This window comes from Lytechinus variegatus, chromosome 1 (genome assembly GCF_018143015.1).
Source record: "Lytechinus variegatus isolate NC3 chromosome 1, Lvar_3.0, whole genome shotgun sequence".
NCBI classification, from domain to species: Eukaryota; Metazoa; Echinodermata; class Echinoidea; order Temnopleuroida; family Toxopneustidae; genus Lytechinus; species Lytechinus variegatus.
The window spans coordinates 18,937,435-18,953,589 of record NC_054740.1 but is presented as its reverse complement, the minus strand read 5'-3'; the positions used below and the strand labels follow the sequence as shown (position 1 = coordinate 18,953,589).

Sequence of the window (16,155 nt, the reverse complement as noted above, 5' to 3'; positions counted from 1 at the left end):
CTGCCCATTCCCAGATAATGATGGTTAGGAGGTGTGAAAGGAAACAGTTTTAGGAGGAGGAGGAAGATGAAAAAGAAAGGAAGAAGAAAGACTATGCAGGAAGGAAAGGAATGGAAATATATTAGAGTATAAAGATGTATGATGATAGACGAGAGAAGAAAGTAAAGTAACGATAGGAATGAGTACAGTAAAGCAAAGGAGGGAAAGGAAGGAAGAAGAAGAAAAAAAAGAGGGTAATATTTTCCAAGAATGAAATGAAATTGAAAGAATAGAATTTAGAAAAATATAATTTGAAAATGATGTTATACATGTATATTGACAATGATAAAAGAAGAATGATTCATTATACAAATAATGAATGTGTATGCGTGCAATGGGAAGAATATTTTCATGAGATGAAAGATGTAAAGTTCCATTCAACGAGGCGTTAGCCGAGTTGAATGGAACATTTAATCTTTCATCGAATGTAAATATTCTTTCCATTGCACAAATAGTTTTACATTCATTATTTGTTTTATATAACTCATATAAGTTACAAAGTTTTTTAAAATGTAAAAAAGGAATAAAAAAGATGAAGATTAGGTTGGCCTATTTCCATCAACTCCTTTTCTCTGATAATTGCTCTGATAAGTGGATTACACCATGTATCGAAAGCTCATCAGCCCTTTGCTTTCATTGTTTTGTGACGCTCATTGCTTCGTGGATCTTGAGTCGAGTGCGCACAGTCAGTTTGATATGCGCTAATGCGCTAACTTCATTCGCGCAAACACACCCTCACACACACACACATACACAAAAAGGTAAGTAGACATACACATGATTATAGTGAGGGAGCGCTAGCGCGATTACCGTGCAATGGAAAAATAAAAAATGCACGGTCACCCTGCAATGGAAAATTACAAAATGCACGCAGCAAAGAATGGACGAAATATTGAACACCTTTCAACCAATCAGATGGCAAGAATCTTTGTTTGAGTTGTGGGTCATTCCACGGGGTTGGGGCAACAGCACTTTTTTGTGTTCCTTATGAACTGTTAGCTTTATCCTGAAAATGTGTTTGGTGTTTTGATGTTGCAATGTGGTTTTGTTGGAAGGCAGTTATGTAAGCAATTACTTGATGCAGAAATAAAAATGTTGAACTGCAAGTATTATTGATGGTGAGACTTTAAATGATGATGTCCAGACTCTTTTTTGGGGTACCAAGTGTGACATCCAAAATGGTCATTTTCAGTTGAAGATATCTAATCAAAAGATAGACTTAGTCAAATTCAAATGGCCATGATTGATAAAGCAACATTTGTTTAATAACAAAACAGTAATGGGATAGCAAATGAAAAGAGACTTCATATCATAAATCATTCCTACAAATCGGCATACCACCGTTACATGCGATGTCCTCGTTTATTTTTTCTGTAACGGCGGTAATGTGGTTAATATCTAAAAATCAGAAATCATTTTTTCCAAAATTATGTGTCAGAAATAAAGGGCAGGAAGTAAGCAACTGTTAATCAAAAGATTAGCTTTGAAAACCTATGGTAATGTCATCTAAATTAATCGAGAGTCGCCGATGTTTTGGGCGATGTCCGGGCCAAATTTGTAACGGTGGATCACATTTCATCGCGTATGTAAGAAGGAGACACCGGAGAAGAGACCGTCGTTGTATCAGACGGACGGGTTGTTAGCCGAAATCCACATGCACATGAACAGCTATGATAGCGGGCGTTTTGAAGCATTGCAATTGGGAATATTCCTGCAATGTCTGTGTAACGGTGGATTGGATATCCACGATGTTTTCCCTTTCAAAGCGACGTAAGTACGGAGATTTATCACGATACTCGTATTTTGAAACTAGTTAAACCTTATCTTTAAAATGTGGAACTGTATTACCATGCAGAAAGTGTTTTTAAGTTTGAAAAATCTCGCTAATTTTCCATCATCTTTCACTTCGGTCCCACATGTAGCTTCTCGTGTAAGTGAAATATGTGATTGAGACATTGCCGTGTTTGTTCCAGATTTGCTGAATGGTTCCAAAGAAAATAATGCTTTTATTACTGTGATTCCGTGCAAACATGTTTTGAATGGTAGCTGACATGATTCAATCGTAATTTAGTTGATTTTTTTTACACAAAAATATGTTGATTCAATAGGCCAATGGATACTCAGAAACAGCTCTTTCACTGATGATCATGACGGTGACATCTCAAATTTGGTACAAAATTTCTCCTTGTTTAAATTGGCTCCTACTGATTCTAGGTAATATGGGTATCAAAGACCTGATGATCAAATTTGAATTTGCAAAAAAAAAATGAGAATTTAGAACCAGTGGCGGCGCCACGGGGGAGGCAGACCCCCCCCCCCAAAAAAAAAAAAAAATTTTTTTTTTTTTTTTGCTTGTCAGCTGATCCCAGCCCGAAAGGAGGGGGGAGGGGCAAAATAATTTTTCTGTTACTACCCCCCCTACACATAGTAGATGGGCTTTGTGTATGATGAAGCATGGGAATAATTCAATTACTAGTAATTCTTAGCTATAGGCTTAACCTTCCCCAAACTTTTCATCTTGTTGAATGTTGGTATACTTTTCAGCACTCATTCTTTTTCCCTCATTTCTTTCTCCGTTTTTCAATTGTATTTTTTTATTTCTATATATTCAGTTAAGGATTTTTTTCAATCGTATTTTAATTTATATTTATTCAATTGTTAGGAGAGGGGGTGGGTATTTGTTTTATCAGAAAGCAAAAGCCTTTGTGATTGTTTTCAATGTGATTTTTTTTATTGCAATATAACGACATTTTAAAAACATGTACAAGCGAAGAAAAGAAAAAGTGACACAATCGAGTTTGTTTCACAAGAGTTTATTTGCTGTATCAGAAGGTAAATTGCACATTTGAATTCCATTAATTCATTTAATTCCAATAAAACAAATATATTATGTAATTGCTTGAACAATTAAACTTCATAGTTGAAAATTAAATAGGATGGTCATACAAAACTAAATGGAATTGTCGAGATAACCACCCTAGATTATAATGCAGAATAAAATTAGATTAAATTCATCCATTGAGAAACGAAATTAAAGTAAAGATAATTTATGAAAAGGTACCGGTAATGGGCAAGTAATTGTATTGTGAAAACAAAGTAGAACACAAGAAAGCAAATACAAAACCTTGTATAAAACATAACTTTATATTTAATTTATGAACTAGGAAATGATGAATTCTAATTGCTATGAAAAAAATACAAAGTGAGGGTGTATTTTGCAAGAACAGATCAGATTCCTTGTCATTGCCCTAGTAATCCACCCCCCTTACTTTAATGAGAAAATGTCAAGACATGTACATGAGTAAATGATTTCATATAATAATATAAAATATCGTGGAAACAATCCAGCAAGTTTTGTTGATTAAAATGTAATAATTTGAATTGTGTAAAAAAATAGTCAAACTTCCAAATACTATTTTTCTCAAATAACTACAGGTAGCCTCTGTTGAAGGTAAAAATATATATCTTCAGTACATGAAGTGTCAATCTGGTGACCTGTACTCCTGGCCTGATGGCGAGGCACAATTCTACCTCTATCTATTTTGTGACATTGACAGAGTCCTCTTCCACACAGTTGTCATTGGGTCACTGATCATCTTGAAGTTCATAAACTTGTAACCTGAATGCAGAGAGAAATATTGCATGTTATTTCTTATTGTCAGGTTTAGTGTACAGTGTAATACTTTTTTTTGCATTTGCCAGTAAGAAGTTTACCATAGAGTTTTTAACCAAAGGAAAAGATTGTAGTTTGCAGTGTTATTCTTGAACATTTATTAGAATACATGTAGCTTAGTAGAAATAGTACATTTTACTTTCTTGTTCACGACTCTATGTTCAAACAACAGATGTAAGTTTTTTTTATTCAATTTGTCCACTAAGTACTTTACAATTGTCCTTTTGGCATGCTGGAACTTACTGTTTTATCCAATGCATTTATTCCAGTGATGACATGATTATATTTTAATTAATGTCACTTAGAACTACATTACCATGTACATGTAACTGAGGTAAAATAAGTTAGAGTAAACAAATTGAACAAGTTATATGTGTAAGGTATTAATGCATTGTCCATGAATTGCATGCCAACTTTGTGTTGTTTTGTCTTGAAAAACCATACATGTAGCTTAGAAGAACTAAACTAGTACCTTTTCCCTACATCTTTTTCACCCGAGTATTGTATCAAAGGTATCAAAATTATAATCGTGTACATGTATGAATAAAAAAAAAACATTTTACCTGTTCATTGATGCATTTTAGAAGCTTGCCTGTAGATGTTGTATTTCTACACTTGAGTAAGATGAGTTAACTCGCATTAGTGTGTTGATACTAAAAGAATGGCAAGTACATGTAATACTATTCAATATGATCATTACAAGGACATGATGTCCATGTAACGGAGGTATGTACATTTGAAAGTAATATCGTGAAGGAGATATTTTAAAGTAATAAAGATTTGGAGATCATAAGCTAGCACTCTTTTGTTTTTTTCCCCTTTAGACAGAAACATTTGTTTCCAGAGATAGACAGAAGTGGAACCTTGAGGATTACCTTAGTATTATTTTAAATATAAATTTATCAATAATTTTGTACATTTTTCCTTGTTTAAACTCTAATTTAAATTGCTTTTATTTGCAAAGAATTTGACATGAAAAATGTCTTTTAGTATAATCAATTGATCTTGTGCAAATATTCTAAGGCATGAAGTGGAATTTGGTGTTTAATGGCCATTAATGGACCTTAACTTAGCAATGCTTCAAAGTATACCTCTGTTACTGAGACATGATGTCCATGTAACGGTGGTATGTACATTTGAAAGTAATATCTTGAAGGAGTTATTTTAAAGTAAAAAGAATTGGAGATCATAAGATAGCACTGTTTTGTTTTTTCCCTTTAGGCAGAAACGTAAATGTTTCCAGAGGTAGACGGAAGTGGAAACTTGAGGATTATCGTAGTATGATTTTAAATATAATTTGTCAATAATTTTGTACATTTTTCCTTGTTTAAACTCTAATTTAATTTGCTTTTATTTGCAAAGAATTTGACATGCAAAATGTTTTTCTTTAGTGTAATCAATTGATCTTGTGCAAATATTCTAAGGCATGAAGTGGAATTTGGTGTGTAATGGCCATTAATGGACATTAACTTAACATTGCTTCTAAGTATACCTCTGTTACTGAGACATGATGTCCATGTAGCGGTGGTAACACTAAAAATAGAAGGTTATGCCAGAAAGAGTAGTTTAGTTTTTCCAAAGAGAATATTTCATTCTGTTGAGGCATGACTTCTCTCAACTATTTAGTTCTACATGCCATCATAAATTCAATTTTCTAGACTGGTGAGAAAAAAGAACGACACAGAACATGGCACTGGTATACACACAGAGCATCAAGTTCCATTTATTGATGCTAAATCTTTCAAAATATATATGCCATGTTGAAAAGTGTGGAATAAAGTGACTAACAATGTTGTTAGCAAAATATTTATCAAGAGTAATGGAGATCAACCCCTTTATTTTGACAGTGGGAGAGCATAGTCTTAGTAAGGATGATAAATGATGTCCATGTAACGGTGGTATTTTGTCAAATCTTATTTCTCAGTTTACTCCAATATGCAGGGTGGTATGAAATGCCTGTAAGTGGATTTAGTTGAAGGATTGTCCCATGAAACATATAAGAAATAAAACATTTCATTTATTACATTTCTATTTTTTGACCCTGATGTCACAATTTTTGCCCCAACCCCATGGAATGACCCTTATATAATAATATGATCTACATGGAGAGTTTGTAAGATAAGAACAAGGAGAGTATTGAATATCAAACAGAACAATCAATTTTATTGTTTTTACATTACTATAGGAACAAGGACAGAAGACAAACGGAGATAGGTTGGTGAGCAGAACATTAAGAGGAAAACAAAACCAAGGAAATTGGAATTGGTGGAATAAATGAGGACATGGTATTTAATCGCAAAATGATAAACACCCCCTACAAAAGAGATAAACAAAATTTTGAAATATATATTCAAGGGGGAATAGGCTGTGGATGGGATATGAATCTTAAAAAGATTACACTTTGCTACATCAGCATGCAAGGCAATGGGCCATAAATGGACAAGATTAATAGTCGTGTGAGATCCTCATACCTTATTAATACTAATGAAGTTAAAACTGCATGGCTCAATGCACTAAGTTGCAGTTACCACAAATGGGACAACTTCATTAACAAGTGCTCTTAAAAAACGAAGGATGGACACATTTCCTGGCAATCAGAAGAGAGACAGGGAAATGTTAAAAAGAAGAAAAATGGTGTAGTAAAAGCCATCAGTCATTCTTCAAGTATTTCAATCTCTCGGACAATCATCTCAGTTGTTCTGTGTTTTTGGTTCTGTTTAAATGCATCTTTTAATCTTTTTTGTTCTATTAAGATTTTTTCTATCTGGTTTCCTGTATGAATACCCTTTTACATAATTCCTACATTTGCTCAGTTGATTAAGGGCAATGATTTGAAATTGTTAGACTTATTTCGAGAATATTTTTCTGTTTCTTGTCAGTATTTGTGACTTATTTAGAATATTAAGGATATTATTTGTTGAACTATCTCAACGTTAGAACTTATTTTCACAGCACATTAAGAAAACTTAAGAGTTACAGTGTACCTTGAAATTTTAAGCTACTAAACAGGGGCCACGGAGCAGTTTTCAGAGGGGGGGGGGGGCTAACCATGCCAACAATCACAATCATATGGTTATTTTTACGTTTTTGTGCACTGTCTTGGAAAAAAAGTTGGGGGCTGAAGCCCCCCCCCCCCCCACCCTTGCTTCTGAGGCCCCTGCTAATTGTAGCCATCCTGAGCGATGTGACCTAATTTGACTGTAGTGATGTAGTGATCAATGTATTGTCTCAGTTATGAATATACTGAGTATATTATATAAAAAATATTCAGTAGCACTTTAGTTAGTTGTGTCATAATTCATCAAGACTGCACTGAGACATGTGTTGATACTAATATTAAAAAATATTAATAATCAATCAGTACACTGCTCAGAACATTGCATTATGGGTTAGGAACCTGGCCAGATTAGTAGAATTGAGTTAGTGATAGACCTGAGAGTAGGTTGATCTTACCAGCAAATCATTACTCTTCCTAGTATACTCTGTACAAATTTGTAGTTCAACTTCTGTTGAGCAATGTTTCATCATTTCAACTGCAGGTATACCAGCAAAAATACAGTATATCAGATGACTCAACTTTTCTGGCATTAAAGGGGAAGTTCACCCTGATTCAAAAGTTTGTTGTAATACAAAAAAAATAATATTTGAAGAAAATCCATCAAAGTTTAGAAAACTATTAGTTCTAATTTAAGTTGTTGATTTGTGACATCATACAAGCAGCTACGGGGTATGTACTGTAATGTAATAATGTCAACTTCATATGTGTTGTATATCTTATGATTGTTTTATGTATACACCTCACAATCCCCAAGTTAAGAAAAAAAAGGAATTAATGAATGTATTATTAAATATGGCTTGAAAGAGTATCTTTTCCCAAATAATTTGATACCATATTTATGTGGTATGTGTTCAAGCTTAGATGATCAGGAGGTACATGTATTCTTTGCAGTGATGTAAATATTGATTTTGCCCCACAGAAAGGCATGACTGCAATTAACGAATCAAGATGTAAATGATATCATAATCCTACGAGTTGGTAAACATATTCGCAAATCCCTTTTTAATGAAATTTAATTGAGAATTGATACTACAAAGTGTTTATAAAACAGTTATAATGTGAATTACTGAAATAGAGTTTTTTGACAGGGATTTTAATGTAACCCCTGTAGGATCATTGACATCTGGCTTTATTTATTACAGTTATGTCTTTGGCGCAAATCAAAATTTACATTACTGCAAAGAATACCTCCCCATCATACAAGTGTTAACACATACCACATAAATATGGCATCAAATTATTTTGGAGAACATATTCATTCAGGCCATACATGTATACGGTATAACAATTATGTGTTCATTATATATTTGTCCTTAAATTGGGGATTTGTGAGGTGTAATAAGTTGGGTTTTTTTACTCACATGGTATTGTGCAGGGCCCTGGTTGATAACAGTGTTTCAATCACTGAACAGGGCAACAGGCTACCTTCGGTAAAGAAGACAAATAAAATAAAATAGAAATAAAATAAATCTACGGCCTATCACAAATGACCCACAATCCCCCAGGCTCATATCAGATGTACATGTACTTTCCAACAGTAAATTTGATATATATATCTAAAGAGCTATAAACTGGACAAACATTGGGTAATTCAATATGTCATGCCATTAGAATTGACCCACAATTTCACAAATCAGATCTAGTCTTAAGAAATGTATAATTACTAGTTAGTCTACATCCAACATAGATAACACAACTAAAAATTCGTAAAAACTTTTAGAATAACTACAAATGACACTAAATTTTCTAAAATTAAATATTAATTCTTTAAAAAGTGATTTGTCTATTTCTAACTTGAAGGTGAAACAAAAAATAGCGTACATCTCCATATGCAATGTGTGCAAGAAAAATATAGAATTTGATCCATACTCTCAAATTAATTCTACTTTCTAGTTAGTTTATATCTAACTAAGATAACTGAAATGACCTGACTTTTTCATTGGTAGTCTGGAACAAAGCCTCTGTTACTAAGCCTGAGTCTGATTTAAAAAATTCATTGTTGATACAAGCATTTTTTTTATTATGATGGAGATAAAGATGACCTTATAGTTAATCAGTTAAAGTTTGTGGTATTCAAATTCTTCATAAAGTAATGCTTTTTATTACTCGAAACCTCCTATTCTCAATCTAAATTCTGTGTCATATCCTGTAGTGGTCTGAAAGTTTAATGCTGCCTTATGTTGACAAACAAAACCTTGAGTAAACAGAATTGAACAAGGAAAATCCATGTACTCTTACCTACTTCGTGTGAAGACTCTGAGATTCATCAATTATTGCTGCATTAAAATGAACCAGACTAAATAGTTCCTTCTAACCTTGGATATTGTGTAGCTCTTATAATTCATAAAGAACTCATGTTAAATAAATGACTTCTTTGAAATCTCTGACCTAAATATCATCAGAATATGTGAAGAATACTTATAAATTTTATACTATATTCTTTTATGACATCATTGCCACATTTTTGGATTGTCTACTATTTGCAGTTCCGGAACACTTTATGCCAAATATGATACAATAAATATGATGTTTTGCTTTTAAGGTAAGGGGTGTATGATATTTATATGTTTAGTGTTGGAAACAACAGAATTTGTGTTGATAGGATTTTGATTATACACATGAACGGTCCAGAATCAAAGATTAAATAAAAATCTTTGTTTTCTGCATGCCTGCATCATGTAATCACATCCTAGCTCACTGCAATATTCAACAAGCAATCAGTTAATAGTGAGCACAGACAGAACAAATCTGAACTTCATTAATTATTATTGACTTTCTATTATACACTTGACTACATATACAATTCCTATTGATCTCTCCCACTTTGCTGCCCATGAAAAATAGATTAGAAAATCACTTCATGTGTAGCAGTAAAAAACAACCATCCTACATTGTAGTTATCAAAATATGAATTTTCCATGAAGTTGAGTAAAAATACCCAGACTCAAAAATTGATGAAAGCTGGAAAGAGAGTGTAACAAGGCGGTGTTGCATAATGAATGATAGACGATGAAAAAACCGATTGTGTGCTGCCATTCATGTTTGAGACTGGATTGAGTTCTATGGAAGGCCAACAGGTAGCATGGAGGTAGAATCCAATTAATTTAGCTGTGATGGGAAATTTTGTTGTTTGTTCTTTTTGAAAGCACTGAAGTGTATGGGATTTGTTGTGGAGACCCATTAATTTCCACATTTCTATGAGAGTCTGTGAGTACTTTTGATAATGAACAGAATTTTTAATGAGCTTTGGGTTGATAGCTTGGATAGTTTGTCTCTTGAATGGATTTTTTTCATCTTTCATTTCTCTTTTTTCTATCTATCTTTCACTGATTCACTCCATCTTTATATCTTTGATAATTCTTCCCTCTCTGTATAGGTGTATCTTTATTTTTCTCACAGTCAGACTATCATCATTACTGAATGATGATTCCCTTCTTGATATATTTTTTATCACTTTCTCCCCAATAAACAAAAAAATAATAATTTCTTTTTCCTCCATAGATCTGCTTCAGTCTTTGAAAATATATATTTTTATTTACTTAATACCTGTAAAAAGATGAGTAGGTTTTATGAATTGTATAGTTCAAGGTTGATTTGTTTGTTCATGTGTGCATGTGTTTTTGATACTTGAAGTTATACATGCACTTTTTATCAACTTTCTTCATTTCCAAAAAAAAATGAGTCTGTGATGTTTTCGCTTTCACATCCTTTGAAATTCATTTGTTTAATGCATGATTTCATTTTTATATCTAACCTTTAGGATAATTAGAAAAGACCATTTAGATGTTCAAAAAAGTATGATTGAAATTAGGGATGAAGTGGAGGTTGCTTTGATGTTTGAAATAATAGATATCCTTCATGCTTTGACTGCTCCATTTCACTGATACATTTATTATACTAATATGATTGTACTAATTGATCTTTGTGCAGAGGAGTTTAACACATTTTATTGTAACCTGCTTCACTGATCATTCCTATGAAATAGTTTTGTTTTTAGTCTTATGATTTTTATGCAGATAGCAATATAGTTTCATATCAGATAATTGAATGGATAGCACTTGCTCTGATCTAGAGTGAGACTGGAAAGTGTATTCATGGTAAATTTTGAAGCGTTTTAGATGGAGATGTGTTTTAGTGAAAGTAAAAACAAAGAGAAAAAATAAAATTAAAGATGTGATCTTAGTGCTATTGATTGAAGAATAACATTATTTATATATAGATAATGAATATGTTTTTTTTAAATGTTGGACAGAATTTAAAACCCAAGGCTCAAAGAAGACCCAAGCAAATATAGTAAATTTTATGGAATTAGTTGAATGATTTAATTTTATTAAAAAGTTGAAAACCAACCTAAATTTTAAAATATTGGTTGGTTTTAAAAGTGCAAGCATGGGTTGCTACCCTGGATATCTAGTATTCCTTTCTAGAAACTGTTACCAACTCTCTTTCTCCATCTCCCTCTCTTTTTATATAATTATACACTATTAAAGTAGCATTCTGTCCCTCAATAGTAAGCAAGTCCCTCAAGCAAAAGATACATGTAAGTTCCCATTTTCGGGGTCATTTATGAAGTTGCCAAACTTTTATCTAAAAAGAGAGGGAACAAATTTGTTCTTTTGTTCTGAGAGTAACTTATACCAAATGTAACCAAAGTAAGTGATTTACATTTTTTATTTTTACTGATAAATTGACAGGTTACAGGTAGTAGGATGCATGCCCCCACCTGTATCATCAGCTGTCATCCTAACTAAGGCTGTTGGAGGAAATGAGGTGAGTTAATGAATGCCACCATCATTGGAAGAAGTGGTGATAGTGGTGGTGGTTATGGTGGTTATTTTGGTAATTATGGAACAAATTTGATTAGTAAGATACCCTCATACATAAACAGGTACATCCATGGGTAGAAAAAAAATTCCCAGAGTGTCATTTTTCTGAGAGAAAATAGGATCTGATATTAATAATGATAATCATGGTGGATTTTGAAGTATAGTTACTGGCAATAATAATGGTTATCAAATAAGTTCTAATCATGGTGGTGATTTTGATGATAAAAATGTGTGTGATGATATTAGTGATGATGAAGATGATGATGATGGTGATGATGATGATGATGGTGATGATGGTGATGATGATAATGATGATGGTGACGATGATGATGATGATGATGATTTTAATGACAATGATTGTGGGGGTGGTGATGATGATTATGATTCTAAAACATTGTGCATCATAAGATCATAAATGTACATGTATGTTCTTCAATTAATTTAATATGTACTTGTAGTTAAAACTTTTTAAAATTATTTTGTTAAAAAAGTAGAGATGTCCATGAGTAAGAATCTCCTTACCTTCCATTTCCATTCAGACAAAATTCTATCTGAGGAAGGATTTTGGAAAGAGTTTCTCATGGTCTCGGCACTGTCTGCAATATAATTACCCTTTTTTGTAATTTATGGGTATCTTTTGAGAGGCTATTACCCAATGACATGATTTGATATAAATGACTTCCCCATATCAATAAACAAAGTGCATGGTGTAAGAGACTCCATCATCATCTCATTTAAGCTTTATGGAGGAGTGAATACTCTACTGGTCCCTCTAGGATGGAGATGGCATGAGGATATAATTAACCAGAATCTATTAACCACCCTACCCCATCAAACTTTGATGGTGCTGGTAAATACATTTATTGAAGGCTAGCTTCACAGACCATTGTTGTTCTTACACTATCAGTTACATCAACTGAAGCTAGCGAACGAATTGAATTCAGGCATTCATGGGTAACTTAAGGAGGGTGCCCTTAAGTTAGATCCCAAGTAGTGAAAAAAAGAAAGAAGAGAGATGCAAGTGGTATCTTTATGATACAATGGGATGGTTAAAACTTGTGGAAGATGAAGCAATTTCAGTGACTGGCTTCATGTTTCAATTGAGATAATCCAGCCTTGGCATGAAATATGGACACGCTTGATGTCGGAGCATGTTTGCCGCTTTTGATGGCTGAAATATGCATGGGGGGACCCTGTCACGCTTGCTTGGGTCTAGAGCAGCGACAAGAAGAGAGACTCTTCCGCTCTTCACGCTTGGTAGGTGCTAGATGTAGTTAGGCCGCTAGTGTAGGCACTGCGATGCCCCTGCACAGCCCTGCCAAACTACCCTATCATCCATCAGAAGAAGAAAATGTGCCCTGAAGATGGGGAGAGAGGGGATAGGAAGGAAGAGAAAGAGAGAGAGAGTCAGAGAGGAGAAGAGAAAGAGAAAGATGATGAGAGAGAGAGAGAGAAAATCGATCAGAGAAGATTGAGAAGTTGAAGAATGTTAGAAGATTGATAGACTTGATGGGTTATGAAAAGGTAAAATAGTGGCATTGAAAATACTCAGATGAACATTTGGTTAACAATTCAGTTTGGAAATATTTGTTTTTAGGAATGAATTGGAAATAAATACTATGATATTTTGAGTGTGTATACTGTTTTAGCCACAATGCCAACCTGCTGTTATTCATGTACATGTACACACATGTAATGAAATCATAGATATAGAGTGACAAAAAAAATGGAAATACAGAGGATGAATATGAAAGAGAGAGATAAGAGGAAAAAGAGGGAGAATAAGAAAATAAGCTCATATGAAATGTTAGATGCATTATAACAGAAAATCATTATATACAACCATATAAATGTAATAATATTAATTAACATTATTTGTATAGCGCTTTTCACAAAATATGTCTCTATTAAAACGCTTGAATGTATGTGGAAGTGGAAGGGGAAAAATGAGCAGAAAAAGATGGACAGAATGTAAATATGTAAATCATTGTGATGGTAAAAGAGAGAATGAATATGTAAGGGAGGAGAAAGAAGGAACGGGATAGAGAGGAGAGAGATGGGTTAGGAAAGAGAGAGATAGATGGAGATAGAAGGGGTCATGTAAGCAAAGTTGAAAGAACAAATGAAGACCAAGATATACAGAAGTGATAAAGAATTGGGTTAACCAAAGCCATGATAAAACAAAAAGTAGGGGATAGATGATCTTGGCAAATGGAAGAAAGAGAATGAGAGAAAGAGGAAGAGAATAAGAGATGGAGAATGAGAAGATGAGGGATGGAAGATGGTAGTATGGTAGGATGTCAATTGAGTCCTGGGGTGTTTTAACACCTCATAAAATCAACCATCCACATACACATTTTGATTCATTGTCCAGTGACCGCAAGAAAGACTCAACCTAACATTGTCAAAAATCCTCTATCAACCATTGCTCTCGATATGATAGGTCACTTAATACAATTTCTATCTGAAACAAGGAAATCATGACCAATATATAGACATATTTAGGTTTTTATGTGGAACTATTTTTTTATATAGTTTAGTTGTGTTAATTAACGGGGTTTTTTTTAAATATTGTTTTCACTAAAGTGCCCTTTTTAGTGATGTATCATATTTCTATCTATTCACAGGCGGCAGCTATTTTCAATTCAGCTTTTGGCAGTTTTCTGGTAAGTTGAACAGAACATTTTTCACCATTTCCGCACCTCATACTAGAAGATGTCACAATACTAGAGACAGCCCATGATATATGGCCTTCAATTCACCATGAGGACCCATCCTCCTTCCTCTGTCTTTTTCTTAACATGACTTTCATATCCCCCTCTCATTTATCCCAGCCTGTCAAAGATTTATGTTGCTTCCCCTCTGTTTTTATTGGTGTAATGTGCAGATATTTTTATTTTAGTCTTCTTATTTCTCATCCACATATAGCTGTTGCTCTCCCGTGACCCTCTTTTGTCTTGTTCCCTAATCCTTGACCTTCAAATCCTGTCATTCATCCAATGGGCACACCTGTGACCTTCAATATCATATCCCCAGTTCTTGTTACCCAAATTCACCTGACCTTCAAATCTCATGACATTCAGCCTTCTTCAACTTTCACGACCTTCAGCTTTCATGACCTAGAACCATGATATCGTTGACCTTCAAATTCAATGATCTTCATTGATTCAAGTTTAATGACCTTTCTACAGAGGTTCACATCAATTCTCCATCATCCAGTGGTCTTTCTGAAGAGGTTCTGCTGATCTCTCCCCATTCCTTTGCTTGAAGCTTGACATGTGGTGTGCTCATCTACTCCTACCCCCTCGGTCTTTCTCCTCCGTTGTCCATCGGGAGCAACTAGCATCCATATTTGATGCCCCTTCATCTATCTTGCATGTGTATTGGGGGGCTCAGTGGCACCCTTGTCACTGTAGCTTCATTACATGCCGATAAGCACGACTTAAACGCAAGACGGTGTCAGTGTCACAAGTGGGACCCTTGTACTTTAAGTACATCGTTTTAGCTTCTCTCTCCTTTTACCTCTCACTATTTATTCCCTTTCTCTCTTGTGTACCACTATCTATCCTTATGAAAAACTTTCATTGCTTTTATATTTCTTTATATTTTTTTTACCGGGAGCTCTGTGGCATTGTGATTTTTGTGGTTCTCAGTTTGTTTGTTTTTTTCCTTTTCTTGGTTGAATTTGATCGATTTGTTCCATTTCTTCAGGTTTTGTATTTTGATTGGCTTTGATTTTTGTGACTGAATTTCTTTTGCTTAAATTCTGGAATCAGTAAATTATTTAAGAATTTCTTTACATTTTTTTAAATTCCTGCTGAAATCTTGCAGTCTCTAATTTTATGTTTTACCCTCATAAGTATATTATTATTAACAGTTCAAAGAATTCAATATTTTGTTTCTCATCTTGTTTTCTGTGTATTTAAAGAGTTATAGTACATATTGGCCGGTACATATTTTTTGCCTCCAACCTTTTCCCATCCCCTTCATCTCTCCTTCCCTTTGTCTAAGGTATTCTGCTTTATCTCTCATTCTTTCGGCATCTTTGTCTTGATTTGATGCGATCGCCAGTGGCTCCCAATTTCAGCTATGTCCTCTTGGGGTTATAGTGATAGTTAAGTGCCTGCGTGGAGCCTAGAAGGGGAAGCTCACCATTCAAATGGCACAGAGAGTGCTGAAGCTTAACCCTTTAAGAGCAAAACACATATGTGGTCATTGCATTGTTTGTAAATCTCCACGATGTTTGAAATCATTTGAAGATTAATGTGCGTAGGAATTTACTTTTTTTTTCATATTGATTTTTCATAATGACAGAACAGGTTAAACACCAACAATGAAGAGGTTTTCCGTTGAATAACCAATCATGTTCGCCAATTAATATCAAAGTCTTTTGAATGGCAGAAATACTTTATGCTATTAATATTACCTATTTCATTTTCATTAATATCATTTACTTTCTTACTTTTATTACAGGGTATAATTGTGACGCCTATCTTGTTACTTATATTTGTAAGTATTACAATTATTGATGAATTTCAAAAAATTCTAAATTATTCAAA

The 16,155-nt window shown here is 33.7% G+C and overlaps 1 protein-coding gene and 2 long non-coding RNA genes across 5 annotated transcripts in view; 2 read left to right on the top strand and 1 right to left on the bottom strand.

Annotated features, from left to right (window-relative positions):
- LOC121408273 (sodium/bile acid cotransporter 7-B-like) overlaps nt 1-16,155 on the top strand; it is a 42,245-nt gene that overhangs the window by 8,593 nt on the left and 17,497 nt on the right. For all 3 annotated transcript variants that reach the window (XM_041599682.1, XM_041599699.1, XM_041599690.1), the window contains exons 4-6: nt 11,465-11,540; nt 14,224-14,262; nt 16,070-16,105. In XM_041599682.1, coding sequence (XP_041455616.1) covers nt 11,465-11,540; nt 14,224-14,262; nt 16,070-16,105 — 151 coding nt within the window. The remainder of the gene's footprint in view (nt 1-11,464; nt 11,541-14,223; nt 14,263-16,069; nt 16,106-16,155) is intronic.
- On the top strand, nt 975-5,807 carry LOC121408300. The gene is made up of 2 exons (XR_005969027.1): nt 975-1,809; nt 3,475-5,807. It is a non-coding gene; the product is annotated as an uncharacterized LOC121408300 (long non-coding RNA).
- Nucleotides 3,480-5,798, bottom strand: LOC121408292. Its single transcript, XR_005969025.1, has 2 exons — nt 4,276-5,798; nt 3,480-3,658 (listed from the first exon to the last, which is right to left on the bottom strand). It is a non-coding gene; the product is annotated as an uncharacterized LOC121408292 (long non-coding RNA).